Source organism: Pecten maximus, chromosome 7 (genome assembly GCF_902652985.1).
Source record: "Pecten maximus chromosome 7, xPecMax1.1, whole genome shotgun sequence".
In the NCBI taxonomy this organism is placed as follows: domain Eukaryota; kingdom Metazoa; phylum Mollusca; class Bivalvia; order Pectinida; family Pectinidae; genus Pecten; species Pecten maximus.
Genome location: NC_047021.1, coordinates 30,793,567 through 30,815,318, shown reverse-complemented (window position 1 = coordinate 30,815,318; position 21,752 = coordinate 30,793,567). Strand labels below are relative to the sequence as shown.

The following is a 21,752-nucleotide window of genomic DNA, read 5'->3' as shown; positions in this document are numbered from 1 at the left end:
ACTAAATACATAACTAATAATTAAAAGGTCCGATCCTATACGTAATCCCTCCGATCCTGTAAATCGTCTTTTGGTTCGGTGTGCGCAGTGCGTTTATGTGGAAAATGCTCAATAATACATATTAATTTGTTAAAATTATGTAATAATTTTTTTATATATGCCAGTTTAAAACTAAAATAAATGCATTGGCATAACATAAACAGTCCGATTCTACTCCGTTCCTGCCCAATTCTGCCCGATTCTGCCCGATTCTGCCCGATCCTGTAAATCGTCTAACCCCTTAACCATTACGGACCAAATCTAAGATGACGACGTGCATTTCGGCTTATTGCATAAGTCGGTTAATCGGGTAAAAAGTTCCCGCAAATAGGCAACCCAATTAAGCGGAATGCACTGTAAATGAAAAATAATTTCTGCCCAGAAAAGTGTTCCCTGTACTTGAATTTATCAAACACACCCCTTTTGTAATTTTGTAAGTGCACAATGTGCTTATTAGGTTAGATACAGTATATAATTCCCTCCAATTTTGTAAAGGGGAGGGGGGGGGGGGGGGGGGGGGGGGTGTTACAAAAATGTGTAGAGTACAATGTTAACACTTTGTCTGTGCTTCCATGCATGCATTCTTCCAATTGTACGTTCTACATCCTTCCAGGGTAACCTTGTGTACATGATATCTCATCTACCCCTGGACAGATTTAGTTCATATTCACACCATGACATCACAGCATGAAATTCTACACCTGATTAGATTTTCATGGACTGGTAAAGGTCAAAGGTCAAAGGCCAAAGGCTGCACTTGACCACTTTCAAAAAAGCTGGTGCATGAAATCTCTTCCGAACTATACAGAAGAAATGTTTTGGATTTATGAGCTAGGGAAGTTGGTGATATACCATCTTTACTTTGATTCTATTAGACTGAAAATGTTGTAAAGTTCAGAGGGCCGATAATTCAGCCTGTGTACATTAAACTGCAGATTAGACTGTCTTGACTTGTAGGACAATCAAAATCTAATTTACTCATACATCTGATAGTTTATGGTATACTACTATAAACTGTTTAAGGTTTGACATTTTTAAATTTATTTTATTGATATGCTCAGACTTTTAATTGTTAACGGTCATATTTTCCCGTGCTAAATACGAGCCTCATTGCCTTGTAAAACGAATTTGACCACTTTTGAATTTTCTTAAGGGTACCTAAAGGTACAGCCAACTGTATACATCAGTTACACATGTTTTGGGTCCCTTGCTGAAATCCTACTCTCCTTCAAATCTGAATGAAATTGAAATAAAACAGATTAATATTTATTGATTTACAGTAACTAACTCAAACCTCTTACTTTCTTTGACCTAAAATTTGAATTTTTTGAAAAGGTATTATTATTTCAATTTATTAACGTTAATATATTTGATCTATTTTGTAGCATTTTAACAACTTCCACATCCTGATGGTGGGCCGACTGTTGGGCGGTGTGGCTACTTCCATCCTATACAGTGCCTTTGAGTCCTGGATGGTGTACGAACATCATAAAGTAAGGAATTTCAGCCTCATGTGATACCCTGAAATCTTGATGATAAGCAGCGGCTATATGGAGTAGTTTCCTTGAAATCATGAAACAATTTTATCTTGCCTTTAACAGTATAAACAGTATACATCATTAACATAATAACTGAAGTTGTCTAGTGAAAGCTTTGTTCTATTTTAAACCTTGTCAGATAAGGAGGCATTTTGAACATGTTGCTGTTTGAAATTATTGTGTGATAATGTAATCTTGGTTCCATAAAGCTTATGTTATTGTAATAAGTTTATTTTATTTTACATTTTGTAAGTTCAGTATTCTAAGTAAAGTTGACTTCTTCAGTTTTGGTAAGTTAATGGTTTACCACCTACATGACTCCATCTATCACTAGGTTTGGTCCTACTGACTAAAGTCAGTGTTCTGACGGCTTTAATTGGTTACTGGTTTACCACCTACATGACTCCATCTATCACTAGGTTTTGTCCTACTGTCCAAAGTCAGTGTTATGTCGGCTTTAGTTAATTATTGGTTTACCACCTACATGACTCCATCTATAGCTAGGTCTGGTCCTACTGACTAAAGTCAGTGTTGTGTCGGCTTTAGTTAGTTACTGGTTTACCACCTACATGACTCCATCTATAGCTAGGTCTGGTCCTACTGACTAAAGTCAGTGTTATGTCGGCTTTAATTGGTTACTGGTTTACCACCTACATGACTCCACCTCACTAGGTCTGGTCCTACTGACTAGAGTCAGTGTTATGTCGGCTTTAGTTAGTTACTGGTTTACCACCTACATGACACCACCTATAGCTAGGTTTGGTCCTACTGACTAAAGTCAGTGTTCTGACGGCTTTAATTGGTTACTGGTTTACCACCTACATGACTCCACCTCACTAGGTTTGGTCCTACTGACTAAAGTCAGTGTTGTGTCGGCTTTAGTTAGTTACTGGTTTACCACCTACATGACTCCATCTATCACTAGGTTTGGTCCTACTGACTAAAGTCAGTGTTATGTCGGCTTTAGTTAGTTACTGGTTTATCACCTACATGACTCCACCTCACTAGGTCTGGTCCTACTGACTAAAGTCACTGTTATGTCGGCTTTAGTTAGGTACTGGTTTACCACCTACATGACTCCACCTCACTAGGTCTCGTCCTTCTGACTAAAGTCATTGTTATGTCGGCTTTAGTTAGTTACTGGTTTACCACCTACATGACTCCACCTCACTGTTTGGTCTCACCGACTATAGTCAGTAAGATAATTCATTAAGTGGCACATAATGTAGAAAATTGATCACCAATAGTTTATAGATGTTGTTACTTTAAAATAATCAAGTTATCAGAATGTTTAGTCTTCAAGCCTAAGACTTTCTTTAAACAAAATCTAATTCTCAATGAAATTTTCTTTCTTCATACACAGGGATTTTGATAACCTTTGCTTTGTACTTGAATACAGCGTGGCTTCAGTCAAGATTCCCTTGGAAATCTGTTCAGTCACGCAGTCCTTGGAAACTCTGTGGTAGCTATATTTGCTGGGCTCATTGCTCAGTTCTTTGCTGACAGATTTGGATTTGTGTAAGTATTGAATTAAATAAAAAATTTATCATAGTGTGTAACATATCACCGTTAAGAACATGTGTCTATGTACAATGATATCAGCTATTGAAATATATAACCGAAAAACTCTTTATATATAACAATTAGATATCACATATATATAAAACTCTGTATATCTAACAGTATGATATCACATATATATATATATATATATAAAAAACTATATATCTAACAGTTAATATCATCACGTATATATAAAACTCTGTATATCTAACAGTTTGATATCACATATATATAAAACTCTATCTAACAATTTGATATCACATATATATATATATATAACTCTGTTTATCTAACAGTATGATATCACATATATATATATATAAAACTATATATCTAACAGTTAATATCATCACGTATATATAAAACTCTATCTAACAATTTGATATCACATATATATATATATATAACTCTGTTTATCTAACAGTATGATATCACATATATATATATATAAAACTATATATCTAACAGTTAATATCATCACGTATATATAAAACTCTGTATATCTAATGGTTTGATATCACATACAGTCAAACCTGCTCTAACGACGCCCTGTATATAACGACTGCCTGTCTATAACGACCGGTTTTAAGATTCCCAGTGAGATTTTACTATATAACGACCCTCTGTATAGCGACTACCTGTCTAATGTGGCTAACGACCGGTGATTTCGGAACGGCGGTCGCTAATTTGTTTTCTATAGCGACCGATTTCTGTCAGCCATCTTCTGCTCTCGGCAGTCATCCCTCATAAAATCCCCGGAAAATTCAGACACATCGACTCTGGCTTGATTATACAAACAAAGGACCACCACAACCCTGGCCTGAGTATACAAACAAAAGACCCCTACCACCTGTTAGCCTATAATTACTGTAGCTGCCCTGGCCTGGGGCTCGGTAAGAGAGGAGTCGGGTCACCATGCGTGTCGGTATTACATTCCAACTGTGCACAGGTGGCTTCATTTGACACGGTCAGTTAGTTTTGTGATTACAACTAGGATACATCATTTCAATAACAAACACTGGTCATATCTGTCAACAAGATTTACTCACATGAAAGCCAATAATACCTTTCTTAATCGTAGCTGTCGGTACTAGCGTTTGTACTGCCGCCATCTTTAATTAGTCCATACTAATAAAAAGTCGTAAACTGACACAAATATCCGGATTTCAATTTGGGTCAGAAAAAAAAATATTTTGGTTTTAAGAGGTAAGACTATAACACAAAATAATTAGTAGTAACACAAATATAATTAATTTATTAATTATTGTGTATTCTTTTTCTTTATTTATGAAAGAAAGGGAGATAATTTGATAGATACATATAGCATTATTTCAGAACAAAATATTAAAAAAAAAATTATCCATAAGACCATTTTGAGTTATATTTTGTGTTTGGGTCCACAAATCATTAAATATCAAACCCTTCAGATTTATAAAGTTTATGCATTTATTTAACTTCTGACTGGTCTTCTGAATGCCCTGTTCAATGACAATTTATTTATGGCAGGTTTAAGTAAATTGGTTGGTGCAATAATTTTGACCTGTCTATAAAGGCAACCTGTCTATAGTGACCGTTTTTCTGCCTCCCCTTGGGCGGTCGCTATAGACCGGTTTGACTGTATATATAAATAAAACTATATATCTAACAGTTTGATATCACATATATATAAAACTCTATATATCTAACAATTTGATATCACATATGTATATAAAACTCTGTATATCTAACAGTAATATATATAATTAGATATCGCGGAAATATAAAACTCTGTATATCTAACAGTTTAATGTCACATATATATAAAACGCCGTATATCTAACAGTTTAATGTCACATATATATAAAACTCTGTATATCTAACAGTTTAATGTCACATATATATAAAACTCTGTATATCTAACAGTTTAATGTCACATATATAGAAAACTCTGTATATCTAACAGTATGATATCACATATATATATAAAACTCTGTATATCTAACAGTTTAATGTCACATATATATAAAACTCTGTATATCTAACAGTTTAATGTCACATATATATAAAACTCTGTATATCTAACAGTTTAATGTCACATATATATAAAACTCTGTATATCTAACAGTTTAATGTCACATATATAGAAAACTCTGTATATCTAACAGTTTAATGTCACATATATATATATAACTCTGTATATCTAACAGTTTAATGTCACATATATATAAAACTCTGTATATCTAACAGTTTAATGTCACATATATATATAACTCTGTGTATATAACAGTTTAATGTCACATATATATAAAACTCTGTATATCTAACAGTTTAATGTCACATATATATATATAACTCTGTATATCTAACAGTTTAATGTCACATATATATAAAACTCTGTATATCTAACAGTTTAATGTCACATATATATATAACTCTGTGTATATAACAGTTTAATGTCACATATATAGAAAACTCTGTATATCTAACAGTTTAATGTCACATATATATAAAACTCTGTATATCTAACAGTTTAATGTCACATATATAGAAAACTCTGTATATCTAACAGTTTAATGTCACATATATATATAACTCTGTATATCTAACAGTTTAATGTCACATATATATAAAACTCTGTATATCTAACAGTTTAATGTCACATATATAGATAACTCTGTGTATATAACAGTTTAATGTCACATATATATAAAACTCTGTATATCTAACAGTTTAATGTCACATATATAGAAAACTCTGTATATCTAACAGTTTAATGTCACATATATATATATAACTCTGTATATCTAACAGTTTAATGTCACATATATATAAAACTCTGTATATCTAACAGTTTAATGTCACATATATATATAACTCTGTGTATATAACAGTTTAATGTCACATATATATAAAACTCTGTATATCTAACAGTTTAATGTCACATATATAGAAAACTCTGTATATCTAACAGTTTAATGTCACATATATATATATAACTCTGTATATCTAACAGTTTAATGTCACATATATATAAAACTCTGTATATCTAACAGTTTAATGTCACATATATATAAAACTCTGTATATCTAACAGTTTAATGTCACATATATATATAACTCTGTATATCTAACAGTTTAATGTCACATATATATAAAACTCTGTATATCTAACAGTTTAATGTCACATATATATATAACTCTGTATATCTAACAGTTTAATGTCACATATATATATAACTCTGTATATCTAACAGTTTAATGTCACATATATATATATAACTCTGTATATCTAACAGTTTAATGTCACATATATATATAAAACTCTGTATATCTAACAGTTTAATGTCACATATATATATATAACTCTGTATATCTAACAGTTTAATGTCACATATATATAAAACTCTGTATATCTAACAGTTTAATGTCACATATATATATATAACTCTGTATATCTAACAGTTTAATGTCACATATATATATATAACTCTGTATATCTAACAGTTTAATGTCACACATATATATATAACTCTGTATATCTAACAGTTTAATGTCACATATATATATATAACTCTGTATATCTAACAGTTTAATGTCACATATATATAAAACTCTGTATATCTAACAGTTTAATGTCACATATATATAAAACTCTGTATATCTAACAGTTTAATGTCACACATATATATAAAACTCTGTATATCTAACAGTTTAATGTCACATATATATAAAACTCTGTATATCTAACAGTTTAATGTCACATATATAGATAACTCTGTGTATATAACAGTTTAATGTCACATATATATAAAACTCTGTATATCTAACAGTTTAATGTCACATATATAGAAAACTCTGTATATCTAACAGTTTAATGTCACATATATATATATAACTCTGTATATCTAACAGTTTAATGTCACATATATATAAAACTCTGTATATCTAACAGTTTAATGTCACATATATATATAACTCTGTGTATCTAACAGTTTAATGTCACATATATATATATAACTCTGTATATCTAACAGTTTAATGTCACATATATATAAAACTCTGTATATCTAACAGTTTAATGTCACATATATATATATAACTCTGTATATCTAACAGTTTAATGTCACATATATATATATAACTCTGTATATCTAACAGTTTAATGTCACACATATATATATAACTCTGTATATCTAACAGTTTAATGTCACATATATATATATAACTCTGTATATCTAACAGTTTAATGTCACATATATATAAAACTCTGTATATCTAACAGTTTAATGTCACATATATATAAAACTCTGTATATCTAACAGTTTAATGTCACACATATATATAAAACTCTGTATATCTAACAGTTTAATGTCACATATATATAAAACTCTGTATATCTAACAGTTTAATGTCACATATATAGATAACTCTGTGTATATAACAGTTTAATGTCACATATATATAAAACTCTGTATATCTAACAGTTTAATGTCACATATATAGAAAACTCTGTATATCTAACAGTTTAATGTCACATATATATATATAACTCTGTATATCTAACAGTTTAATGTCACATATATATAAAACTCTGTATATCTAACAGTTTAATGTCACATATATATATAACTCTGTGTATATAACAGTTTAATGTCACATATATATAAAACTCTGTATATCTAACAGTTTAATGTCACATATATAGAAAACTCTGTATATCTAACAGTTTAATGTCACATATATATATATAACTCTGTATATCTAACAGTTTAATGTCACATATATATAAAACTCTGTATATCTAACAGTTTAATGTCACATATATATAAAACTCTGTATATCTAACAGTTTAATGTCACATATATATATAACTCTGTATATCTAACAGTTTAATGTCACATATATATAAAACTCTGTATATCTAACAGTTTAATGTCACATATATATATAACTCTGTATATCTAACAGTTTAATGTCACATATATATATAACTCTGTATATCTAACAGTTTGATATCACATATATATATATAACTCTGTATATCTAACAGTTTGATATCACATATATATATAAAACTCTGTATATCTAACAGTTTGATATCACATATATATATATAACTCTGTATATCTAACAGTTTAATGTCACATATATATAAAACTCTGTATATCTAACAGTTTAATGTCACATATATATATATAACTCTGTATATCTAACAGTTTAATGTCACATATATATATATAACTCTGTATATCTAACAGTTTAATGTCACACATATATATATAACTCTGTATATCTAACAGTTTAATGTCACATATATATATATAACTCTGTATATCTAACAGTTTAATGTCACATATATATAAAACTCTGTATATCTAACAGTTTAATGTCACATATATATAAAACTCTGTATATCTAACAGTTTAATGTCACACATATATATAAAACTCTGTGTATATAACAGTTTAATGTCACATATATAGAAAACTCTGTATATCTAACAGTATGATATCACATATATATATAAAACTCTGTTTATCTAACAGTTTAATGTCACATATATATACAACTCTAACAGTTTGATATGTGATATATAATTTGTTGCAGCGCTCCTTTCGATGTATCCCTTACCGTCCTCACACTGATGACCGTGGTCATCGTGTTTACCTGGAATGAAAACTTCGGTGACAAGACCAGCGACCTTTCTGACAGCTTCAGCAATGCCTTAAAGTCAATAAAAACAGGTGAGTCCTATGTCTGTTGTGTTTGATTATCATAACAACTATCTATATAAATTGATCCCTATTCTTGTCTGTTCCAGATCACATGATCTATATAAATTGATCCCTATTCCTTTTTGTTCCAGATCACATGATCTATATAAATTGATCCCTATTCTTGGTTGTTCCAGATCACAGGATCTATATAAATTGATCCCGTTTCTTGTTTGTTCCAGATCACATGATCTATATAAATTGATCCCTATTCTTGTCTGTTCCAGATCACATGTTCTATATTAATAAAATCTATTACCTGTAACCCAATCTCGATCACTTACAGGTAATAGATTTTTTTTCTCGCACCTCTTACATATATCTAGTTGTATAATAACAACCCATCTATATATGCGTTTAGAGTGTAAGAGTATCCCGTCTGGGGCCTCCCGGTTCAAAGCCGATTAACCACTTCATCTGCGCTTCGAATCCAGTCCTTTCGCGTAAAAATATAGTTCGGTTATATCAAAGAAGAAAAACAATGATCAATCGGTACATATTATTTTAATAATAAACAACAACCAACCAAACAATGCATAGTAATTAAATACATGACAAAAACAGTTTGAATGCACATATTTCTAATAAGATTGGTTAACTTGCGCGGATGAATACATGAATGGGTTAAAATTCCGCCAAAATTCACGTAAAGGTACCAGACAGATCGGACGAGATAGAAAAATCTAGCACGGGCTATCACGTGAGATTTCCCTGTCCGAGGTGCGAGAAAAATTGATCCCTATTCCTCTTTGTTCCAGATCACATGATCTATATAAATTGATCCTGTTTCTTGTTGGTTACAGATCACATGATCTATATAAATTGATCCTGTTTCTTGTTGGTTACAGATCACATGATCTATATAAATTGATCCCGTTTCTTGTTCCAGATCACATGATCTATATAAATTGATCCCTATTCTTCTTTGTTCCAGATCACATGATCTTTATAAATTGATCCTGTTTCTTGTTGGTTACAGATCACATGATCTATATAAATTGATCCCGTTTCTTGTTCCAGATCACATGATCTATATAAATTGATCCTGTTTTTTGTTCCAGATCATAAGATCCTTTGTCTAGGCCTGATCCAGTCATTGTTCGAAGGATCTATGTATATATTTGTGTTAGAATGGACCCCAGCCTTGACCCCAGAAACCCATCACCCTGCCACAGGCACAGAACGCCATTTATTGTCCTCCGGCGACACCAGTATTCCTCATGGACACATATTTGCTGGTTTCATGGTAATGAAAATTTTGAAAAATTGTTTTGATTCATAAACAGCAATGGCGATTTCCAGTACTATTAACATTATTCCAGTACTGTTATGGACTTACAGGTTTGACAACACAATATATAAACAATGTTTAAACACAATTTAAGAGATTACTATTATATGAATAACATTACCTTATTTATCCAACATGAGTCCTGCCTGATAATAAGCATACAATATCCAACAAATGGTATTTTTAGCTCACCTGCCCGTCGTCCATCCTCCGTCCGTCCGGCCGGCCGGCCGCCTGTCCGGCGTCAACTTTTCCATTTAAACAACTTCTTCTTAATAACCAAGAGGCCCAGATACCTAATATTGGGCCTGTAGCATGCTAGGGTGAAGGGCTACCAAGTTTGTTCAAATGAATAAAGTTGACCTTCATTCAAGGTCACGGGGGTCAAAAAGACTAAAATCTTTAAACAACTTCTTCTCAATAACCAAGAGTCCCAGGGAGTTCATATTGGGTCTGTAGCATGCTGGGGTGAAGTGCTACCAAGTTTGTTCAAATGAATTACTTTGACCTTCATTCAAGGTTACAGGGGACAACAAGGCTAAAACTTTTAAACGACTTCTTCACAATAACCAAGGCCCCCAGGGAGTTGATATTGGGTCTGTAGCATGCTGGGATGAAGGGCTACCAAGTTTGTTCAAATGAATGACCTTGACCTTCATTCAAGGTCACAGGGATCAAATAGGCTGAAATCTTTAAACGACCTCTTCTTCTAACCAAGAGCCCCAGGGAGTTGATATTGGGTCTGTAGCATGCTGGGGTGAAGTGCTACCAAGTTTGTTCAAATGAATGACCTTGTCCTTCATTCAAGGTCACAGGGATTGAATAGGCTGAAATCTTTAAAAGACTTCTTCTCAATAACCAAGAGTCCCAGGGAGTTGATATTGGATCTGTAGCATGCTCGGATGAAGGCCTACCAAGTTTGTTCAAATGAATTACTTTGACCTTTATTCAAGGTAACAAGGGGACAAAAAGGCTATAACCTTTAAACGACTTCTTCTCAATAACCAAGAGTCCCAGGGAGTTGATATTAGGTCGGAAGCATGCTGGGATAAAGGGCTACCAATTACAAGTTTGTTCAAATGAATGACCTGAACCTTCATTCAAGGTCACTGGGGTCAAAAAGGCTAAAACCTTTGAACGACTTATCCTCAATAACCAGGAGTCACAGAGACCTAATATTTGGCCTGTAGCATGCTGGGATGAAAGGATCCCAAGTTTGTTCAAATGAATGACCTTGGTCACATAGTTCAAAAATGCTAAAATCTTTGCACGACTTCTTCTCAATAACCAAGAGTCCCAGGAAGTTGATATTGGGTCTGTAGCATTCTGGGATGAAGGGCTACCAAGTTCAAATGAATGACCCTGACTCACATTAAAGGTCACGTCGGTCAAGTATGCTTAAATCTTTAAATGATTTCTTAATGGCCAAAGTGCCGAGAGACATTATATTGGCCCTGTAGCATGCTTTCAAATAACTGCAGGATCCATATATGAAAAGATCACTGCATTGCAGGTGAGCGATTCGGGCCCATTGGGCCCTTGTATTGTTAAAAGTCCTCCCCTTGAACCTACAAAGTACTGTAATGGCTCCTGGATTGTATTGTAAGTTAAACATTTACCGAATTAACCTTTCCTCCTTTCCTTAATAAGATGCCAAACCATAAAATAAACATATGTAATTTCACTATCCTGAATAAGCCTACTCCCAGAATCAGGTGAATTACTGGGCTAATACTTGTAGTAGATTAACTGTGGTACCTTTCTCTGTGGTAGAGCTATTATGTTATATAGATAGTATCTAATTGACGGTAATTTCTTGTTTCAGGTATCCATTATGATAGGATCATCATTGTTTAAAATCCTCTCTAACTATACTAATGTAGAGTCTTTCATGAGGTAAGTTACCAGTCTTGTTGATATGGAAAATATGGCCCCGGTAACGGTTTAAAACAAAATAATTAAGGAATAATATCCTTATAGGGTCCATGCCTATTATCGTGAGGAACATATTACCATGACTTCAAATGGTGCGAGATATTGAAAGGTCAATATTTATATGTGATCAGAAGCTTTAGTTTTTATCATGATCCAAATGAAATAAATGATGTACTATTTTTAAAAAAAATGTCATAGATCATTGATGTAGATTATGCTATCCTCTTTCATATTATAATACAAGATGGCAGCCAAAAATTTTCCATCTTGCATAGGGTCATATCTGGGGATAAGCCTACCCCCACTTTTCCTTATTTTCAGGGCACTAGCCCCATGGGCTTATACCTGGTTAAATTCGGTAAATAAACTTTTTGTTGTTTTTCAGATTTGTACTATTTGTAGCTGCTATTTCACTGTCTACACCAATCATTTTTAAAGGGGTAAGTATTCAAGAAAAAATTATCACTTCACATGGATATTTTGACAGGTTCAAATTTTTGTAGTTTTAATGATAATCTTTGAATTCAGAGATAAAACTTTGTAATTTCTTTTTCAGAACCAGCTGTTTGTATTTATAGGCTTCTTAGTATTTGAGACATGTGTAGGAATATTTTGGCCATCGTTGGGTCAGATGAGAGGAAAATATGTACCAGAAGCAAGTAAGTATACATATATGTACTTATCGATTTCTTTGGTTCCTTGTTATGCATGTTCAATTTTGAGACAGATGGGGGGGAAATGCCACGGCTGGCAGGCAGGCAGCCATTTTGATTGTTTGACATTTGAAGTCCGTCAACAGAAAGTATTGAATGGTTATATTTCTGAAATTTTATATTTACTTCCCCTAAGTTATAAATTATCAAATTTGAGATTGGTCGAATTAACCAAATCGCCAACAAACGACCAGCAATGTTGGATTCTGTCAGGTGAAGTTGGCTAGTATCATCATGTCTTTGGATAAAAAAGTCTATTGGACTGGTAATTATTGAGAGGAAAGAAGTTGGCTCCTTCTTTCTTGGATGGAAAAATGTTTATAATCTTTTGTAAAGATCTTATTAAAACAACGTATTATAACATAACGGTTTTTTTTTCAGCTAGAGCAACCATAATGAATTTTTTCCGAATACCACTGAACTTCATAGTCGTTGTGATACTCCTACAGGTAATTCTTATGAAATATCATTTAATATGATGTCTTTTATTATTACAAGTGATGATAATATGGAACACAAATTACCTAAAACATAAAGCTAACCATAAGATAATTAACATCCCTTTAGAAAGTGGCCAGGAACTTACTCTCTTGTTCAATTTTTGAGGATGCTGATACAGGGTAGCCATGAAGAATTATAATTGTATCTGTTAATATAACAAACACAAAACACATTGACTGCAACATACCTGGTAACACATATTTGATAAAATGAACACTGTTTAAAAAGGATTTACACTATTTAAAAGGGATTTACCAGTAAATAATGTCAATATATTCATTTGGAAAACCATCATTTTTATACGTCTACAATTGTGTGAATTTTACTGAGTTAAGTTACTGAAATTTTTGTACTAAATTGAAATAGTTGGAGCTTTATCTGTAAGTGTTGTCATCGTCTGTTTCAGGCCCTGCCAATGAAGACAATATTTCAGTGTTGTGTAGTGTTCCTCATCTTAGCCACGATGTGTCAGCAATGGTTGTACAGGTGAGAATCCTTACAAAATATCTTCTACACATAACACCAACAAACCTCATCAGACACTAAACAACCTCATCAGACACCAACCAACTTCATCAGACACCAACCAACTTCATCAGACACCAACAAACCTCATCAGACACCAAACAACCTCATCAGACACCAACAAACCTCATCAGACACCAAACAACCTCATCAGACACCAAACAACCTCATCAGACACCAAACAACCTCATCAGACACCAAACAACCTCATCAGACACCAAACAACCTCATCAGACACCAACAAACCTCATCAGACACCAAACAACCTCATCAGACACCAAACAACCTCATCAGACACCAAACAACCTCATCAGACACCACACAACCTCATCAGACACCAAACAACCTCATCAGACACCACACAACCTCATCAGACACCACACAACCTCATCAGACACCAACAAACCTCATCAGACACCAACCAACTTCATCAGACACCAACAAACCTCATCAGACACCAAACAACCTCACCAGACACTAACAAACATCATCAGACACCAAACAACCTCATCAGACACCAAACAACCTCATCAGACACCAAACAACCTCATCAGCCAACCTACTCTTAACCAAATACTTTGAACATCTGATATCAAACAACCTAATCAGACCAGTCCTGTGAACGCCTGACACCAAACAGCCCTACCTTAACATTACCTTCTTCAATGAAATGCTTTACTAGATACTCCATGGTTGTATAGAGGAAGAAAAATCTTGGGGAAATGATTTTATTTCATTTCAGTACTAAGCACTATTATATATGATAACTGAAAACTATATATTATTTCAATTGCACCATCACCTTCTATGTTAAATTAAAGTGAGGCCTCACCTAATTAATTTGTATTTCTTTGGATTTTATATTCTATTTCTTTTTGTATTATGATTATATAATGTTATTCTCCTGAAAGTTTTTTTTTCACAATGAAATAGAAATGCAAGTATGTGGCATTTTAGATTCTGTTGATTTTTAAAAACTATGATAATAGTTATATCCATTTTGAATTGTATGTCACCAAACACAACAATAGACTTTGAGACATTCATGAAAGATGTTTTCATTGCAGAGAAATGTCTTTGTTATTGCAGAACTGTGTAGGATAAGGGATTAAGACTATTATAACTCTATTACATTATGGATTTCAGTATTTAGGTGCAAATAAGTACAAATTAATTTTGTGTGGCCTAACTGCTGCTTTGCTTATTTTTAATGAAAAGTGGTCCATTAAGTAATGTGTAAATACATATATTCATTTTTTCTTTATTTCATGCATGCTCTTTATTAGTATTTTCCTAGTGTGTCGGGTGACAAATTTCTATCCGTATGTTATGTTTGTATCCCTTACTAAAGTATTACATGTAAAGGGGAATAACTCCTGGGGGTTTGTTCTCTAACAGCGTCATTACATCCCTTTACACAATCTTTAATTAGTACTGTAGTGACCATATTATGTGACTTTCAGTTGAAGTATATATATTGTACATAGTAAAACACACTTAAATCCTTCTCCTGAGTTGACTAACTCAGATTTAATGTTAGTACTGACTAACTCAGATTTAATGTTAGTTCTGACTAACTCAGATTTAATGTTAGTTCTGACTAACTCAGATTTAATGTCAGTACTGACTAGAGATCATTGTTAGAAGAAGGCTAGGTTAGTACTGACTAGTTCAGATTTAATGTTAGTACTGACTAGTTCAGATTTAATGTTAGTACTGACTAACTCAGATTTAATGTTAGTACTGACTAACTCAGATTTAATGTTAGTACTGACTAGTTCAGATTTAATGTTAGTTCTGACTAGTTCAGATTTAATGTTAGTACTGACTAGTTCAGATTTAATGTTAGTTCTGACTAGTTCAGATTTAATGTTAGTACTGACTAGTTCAGATTTAATGTTAGTACTGACTAGAGATCATTGTTAGAAGAAGGCTAGGTTAGTACTGACTGTATAAGACTTTGCAAATCAAAAAAGAAGGGGAGCAACTCCTGAAGCAAGGTCTCCAAATTAAATATTATCTACTCCTTTCGTCTGTAGCTGTTTGCAAATTGTGACATGTTTTGGCCTTTAAGGCAAGTCATCATCAGGGCACAGAAACAGATTTGCTTGCTTTTATTTAAGAGAGCTCTTTACACCACTCGGTATCATCTTGAAAGCAAGATGAACCATAACACACATATATTGATATATTGAAGTATATTTTTCATTTGGATATCAAAAAAGGATATGATTGAGCTGTAAATCTGCTGTACCTATATGTAGTTTTAATGAAATCTTGGTTACAATGCACACACCTAACCTTAACAAACAGGTACAATGCAATTTTGTCTGTGACATTATTAAATGAAATTTGCACAGAAAAGCACCTAATCCTTTCTTGACCTTTGACCCTATTGCATTACCATATAGCTTTTGTTATTACTATGTTTCAGTATGACAAAAATAAGGGAAACAAAGGATGTTTTCTTGGCTTGATCACCTCAACTTGGGTAATTCTACAGTCTTTATGTCTGTGACCTGTCCAATCCAGTTCCTACTGTCATCTCAAATTCCAAATTTTAAATATGGAAAATGTTAAGCAGCCAACTGTTAATGATTGATTTCTGATTTAAATTGTTTGCATGTTTAATGATGTCAAAATATTTAAAAGAATCCCAAATATGTAATTAGTAACCCAGAAAAAAATGTAATACTGTTGAATATGTTTTCTTTGAACTTAAAACATCAGCTTAAAAGGCACCAGAAACAAATCTGTGAATGTGATACAGGCCTTTCGGACATTTTCTTTGAAATATAACATTCAATTCACTTGCAAAATTAAGTTTAACATTCAATTCACTTGCAAAATTAAGTTTTGGAAATCAATATTTTCATATATATTGCAGAAAATATATAGATTGGAAAATAAGAAGCTTAACTCTATTCATTTCTTCTATTGATAGGTTTTCCCCTAAAAATGTTCCACTTGTCAGCTGGCTAGCTCTGATTTCCTTCAGGATATTAGTTTTTCTTGCACATTAATTGAAATTTTTGTTGAAACTGAATTTGTATTAATAAGGCTTCACTCACATTGTACTTGCTTTTCCACTTAAACCTATTGCTGTAGATTGCACCTAGTAGTTAACAGTATAGACCCTTCATGTGATTTACTGTTATAACTGTGATGTAACTAGCAGTTACCAAGGTTTCCAGGGAGTTTATCTGTACCCATTACTGTCACAAGTTTTGGAATATTTCGATTATAAAAAATAGAACACACAAAAAAAAAAAAAACTTTGAACAAGTACATTTTGTATTAACAAGCAATCACTACTGACAATGGTGTTGAATTTTAATCTTGAATGTCATTATATAATCTTTGTAGTTATACTAACATAATCATGATCTTTTAACACTCAATATATATTGTTTGATGTAGTATTTTGATAACTTCTAAAAAATGCTTCAACTGACAAATTCTCAATGGTACTTTTCTGGATTTAGATATCGGATGTAACATTAAGTCTCCTCAGTCCGTGTCCATAGCTCTAGTTACTTTAGTTCTTAAAGATTTGTCATCAGGTTTTAAACAATTATTAAACAGGATGAGTTTTACAGTTTGTATACCCAGAAATGACCTATCCCATAATATTCCAATATAATCAGTATAGTGCAATTGACCTCGGATTCTGAGTAGATTTTCTTAACTTTTGTTGTATGGATTATTTTAGAAGAATTCCTGTTTCATTGTACAAAGAAAAAAAATGTTCCAAAATGTCTCCTTGATGATACAATACTTTAAAGGTTTAATTCATATTACAAGATGGCAAGGTCACATAACCAAAGTCACTATTACTATTCATATTGTCTGACAATGAAACATGAATTTTTCATACAAATGCATTATTTCTAGTTGATAGAAGTTTAATTCATTGTTAGCTCTACTGTACCTAATTCTTTGTTTGTTTAGAAGAGGGCTGATGTCTTATGTATTTGTACACTTTTCACAGAGGAAGTTTTAATGATAAATCTTGTTTATTTTTCATGAAATCCATCCCTAATGTATCTTTAATTCCCACCTTTTAACTTCCCAGTAATCCACTAAATGTTTGCTATCAATATAAAATCTAATATACTGTTATATAAGATTATGCCTGCAATGACAAAAAGTTATTCTGCTTTGTATGATGTATGCCCTCTCAAGTTTCTCTTTGTGTGCTGAGGTGTAGTAAAACTCTTGACAAACTGCCAACTTTTTGTTCCATAAAACTTTCTGATATAGCTCAATAATTCACACCAATATAATTGCCAGCTTGTCTGGCTTAAGGTAAGTGTGGAGCCTGTGGTCAGTTTCTTCTGTCTGACCATCAAAACATTTTTATTAAAAAAACTACTTCTCCCTAACAGCTGGAAAGATTGTAACCAAGATTTACATTAACTATCATAGGGCAAGGCAACCATTTCTTACATAAATGAAGTTAATTTCCCCATCATAGCTTCTTGGATTGTCATCATGTGCTGTGTGAATGAACACATTAAACAGACATTTGTACAATGAATTATGTTGAAATCTTCCTTATGGGATAGAAAGGTGGGCTCCACCTGGAAAGTAGGGGGTTCAAACTTCAAAATAAAGAGACATATGCAACCCTAGGGACATGAAGAATTTTGGGGCCCAATAAAGAAATAGCATGGAAAATAATTGATGGGTCATATTAATGATATTTGGATTTGTTTACATCTCGGCTCTAGACCATGTGGTGGGTGAGTAACAGCCTAGCAACCCAGGCTACAGATAAGCCCCGCCTCCCTCCTCCCCCTCTTTAATTGCTGTCCGGTGGGATATTAAACTAGGTCGTTCTTGGCCTTTAACCCTGTTACTATATGTACACATATAGTCACGTTACTAGAATTTCTGTTGTGTATTTGTATCTCCCACTTACACCGAAACAGGGATATCAATTTGGGTTTGTCTATCCCTCTGTCATGCTTTGTTTCCAAGCAACAAATGTTAAAGGATTTTTCTTCAAACTTGGTAACAATGTTTAAAGCCTTGAGGGCTTAGCCAAGTGCAATTGTCAGTTTTGCTAGACTTTGAGTTATATTGCTCCTTGGTAGATTAAAAACAACCTTTTTTTGCCATTTCTATGAAATAAGTCAAATAACTAGAAGAGTTATCGACAGATTTTCTTCAAACTTGATAATAAGGTTAAATGCATTAAGGGCTGGGTCAAGTTCAATTGCCATTATTGCCGAACATTATTTGGCAGAGTTATGGCCCCTTGATTAACAAACAATTTAGTTTTCTGCTGTTTCCATGCAATAACTCCCATAAATATTATCCGATGATCATCAAACTAAGTAACAGAGTTATCGTCCCTTGGTTCCATGAAATTTATCATTTTGTCGAGCTGACATGTTTACTCCTTAAATCAAAAATGTTTACCTACAATATGTCAGGAAAGCGGGGGATATAAATTTTGTTTTATTATTTTTTTCCCCCATTTTCTCTTTGTATATTGGTATGTTGTCACAAGGACTTGATACTAATGCTTATACTGGGCTATATACGGACTGGGGTATATATGGACTGGGGTATATGGACTGTGAAGTTTAGATTTTCCTCCAAGTCCTAGTAAATGTTTCCACCCAATCTTTATTTGAACATTTTACTGGACAAATTGTGATAGTATATTGGGGCTGTATAAGTATGGCAGTATAAAAATGGAGTTTTACTATATCGTCAGTCCAGAAGAATGGCAGTATAAAAATGGAGTTTTACTATATCGTCAGTCCAGAAGAATGGTCTGCTTATATATAACAAATCAATCAGTCACAAAAATGTCTCTTGAAGATAATGCTTTGCTTCAATTTGCATGTTCATTTGATGATGCCCTGCAATGATTTGATCAATCTGTAATATCAGTGTAACATTAACACTTCTTTATCTTTTCAGTTTGTACAGAAAATCACAAATGTCTGAAAATATTGAAAATGGCAGTCAGATGTCTAGTGAGAAGACCACAGATCGACCTTTGGTTGAGCACAAGACACCTCTTCTGGATGTGAAAGCAGAAATGGTGTGAAAGGTCAGGTGGCAGCCATGAGGTCACCATGGTTACCATACAGGAAATTGTACCTCATGTTGATGAGGAATGAATGGCGACATACTTGAGGAAGATTTCAAGAAAAACATAGCTGGTATTTGTGTCAGGTGTAGGGATAAAATTGTCTTATCTAAGAAAAGAGTCATCGACCATTTGACTAGGTAGAAATATTTACCTAGACTGTTTACAAATAGAAATATTTACTGAGACTGTTTACAGACAGAAATATTTACTGAGACTGTGTACAAGTAGAAATATTTACCGAGATTGTTTACAGACAGAAATATTTACTGAGACTGTTTACAGGTAGAAATATTTACTGAGACTGTTTACAGGTAGAAATATTTACTGAGACTGTGTACAAGTAGAAATATTTACTGAGATTGTTTACAGGTAGAAATATTTACTGAGACTGTTTACAGACAGAAATATTTACCGAGACTGTTTACAGACAGAAATATTTACTGAGACTGTTTACAGATAGAAATATTTACTGAGACTGTTTACCGACAGAAACATTTACCGAGACTGTTTACAGACAGAAATATTTACTGAGACTGTTTACAGGTAGAAATATTTACTGAGACTGTTTACCGACAGAAACATTTACCGAGACTGTTTACAGACAGAAATATTTACTGAGACTGTTTACAGGTAGAAATATTTACTGAGACTGTTTACAGACAGAAATATTTACTGAGACTGTTTACAGACAGAAATATTTACTGAGACTGTTTACAGACAGAAATATTTACTGAGACTGTTTACAGACAGAAATATTTACTGAGACTGTTTACAGACAGAAATATTTACCGAGACTGTTTACAGACAGAAATATTTACTGAGACTGTTTACAGATAGAAATATTTACTGAGACTGTTTACCGACAGAAACATTTACCGAGACTGTTTACAGACAGAAATATTTACTGAGACTGTTTACAGGTAGAAATATTTACTGAGACTGTTTACAGACAGAAATATTTACTGAGACTGTTTACAGACAGAAATATTTACCGAGACTGTTTACAGATAGAAATATTTACTGAGACTGTGCACAGACAGAAATATTTACCGAGACTGTTTACAGACAGAAATATTTACTGAGACTGTTAACAGATAGATATATTTACTGAGAATGTTTACAGGTAGATATATTTACTGAGACTGTTTACAGACAGAAATATTTACTGAGACTGTTTACAGATAGAAATATTTACTGAGACTGTTTACAGACAGAAATATTTACTGAGACTGTTTACAGTTAGAAATATTTACTGAGACTGTTTACAGACAGAAATATTTACTGAGACTGTTTACAGATAGAAATATTTACTGAGACTGTGTACAGACAGAAATATTTACCGAGACTGTTTACAGACAGAAATATTTACTGAGACTGTTAACAGATAGATATATTTACTGAGAATGTTTACAGGTAGATATATTTACTGAGACTGTTTACAGACAGAAATATTTACTGAGACTGTTTACAGATAGAAATATGTACTGAGACTGTTTACAGACAGAAGTATTTACTGACTGTTTACAGGTAGAAATATTTACAGAGACTGTTTACAGGTAGAAATATTTACTGAGACTGTTTACAGGTAGAAATATTTACAGAGACTGTTTACAGGTAGAAATATTTACTGAGACTGTTTACAGGTAGAAATATTTACTGAGATTGTTTACATGTAGAAATATTTACTGAGACTGTTTACAGGTAGAAATATTTACTGAGACTGTTTACAGATAGAAATATTTACTGAGACTGTTTACAGATAGAAATATTTACTGAGACTGTT

At 32.7% G+C, this 21,752-nt stretch overlaps 1 protein-coding gene across 2 annotated transcripts in view; it reads left to right on the top strand.

Annotated features, from left to right (window-relative positions):
* The window catches only part of LOC117330558 (molybdate-anion transporter-like), a 48,009-nt gene extending 26,257 nt beyond the window's left edge, over positions 1 to 21,752 (top strand). The window contains exons 4-14 of one of the 2 annotated variants that reach the window (XM_033888955.1): positions 1,425 to 1,532; positions 2,977 to 3,095; positions 8,726 to 8,862; positions 9,954 to 10,138; positions 12,009 to 12,079; positions 12,504 to 12,558; positions 12,675 to 12,777; positions 13,213 to 13,280; positions 13,739 to 13,818; positions 16,292 to 16,348; positions 19,795 to 19,908. In XM_033888955.1, coding sequence (XP_033744846.1) covers positions 1,425 to 1,532; positions 2,977 to 3,095; positions 8,726 to 8,862; positions 9,954 to 10,138; positions 12,009 to 12,079; positions 12,504 to 12,558; positions 12,675 to 12,777; positions 13,213 to 13,280; positions 13,739 to 13,818; positions 16,292 to 16,334 — 969 coding nt within the window. In that variant the 3' untranslated portion in view covers positions 16,335 to 16,348; positions 19,795 to 19,908. Of the gene's footprint in view, positions 1 to 1,424; positions 1,533 to 2,976; positions 3,096 to 8,725; positions 8,863 to 9,953; positions 10,139 to 12,008; positions 12,080 to 12,503; positions 12,559 to 12,674; positions 12,778 to 13,212; positions 13,281 to 13,738; positions 13,819 to 16,291; positions 16,349 to 19,794 lie in introns of both variants that reach the window. The other variant, XM_033888954.1, reaches the window with a different exon arrangement.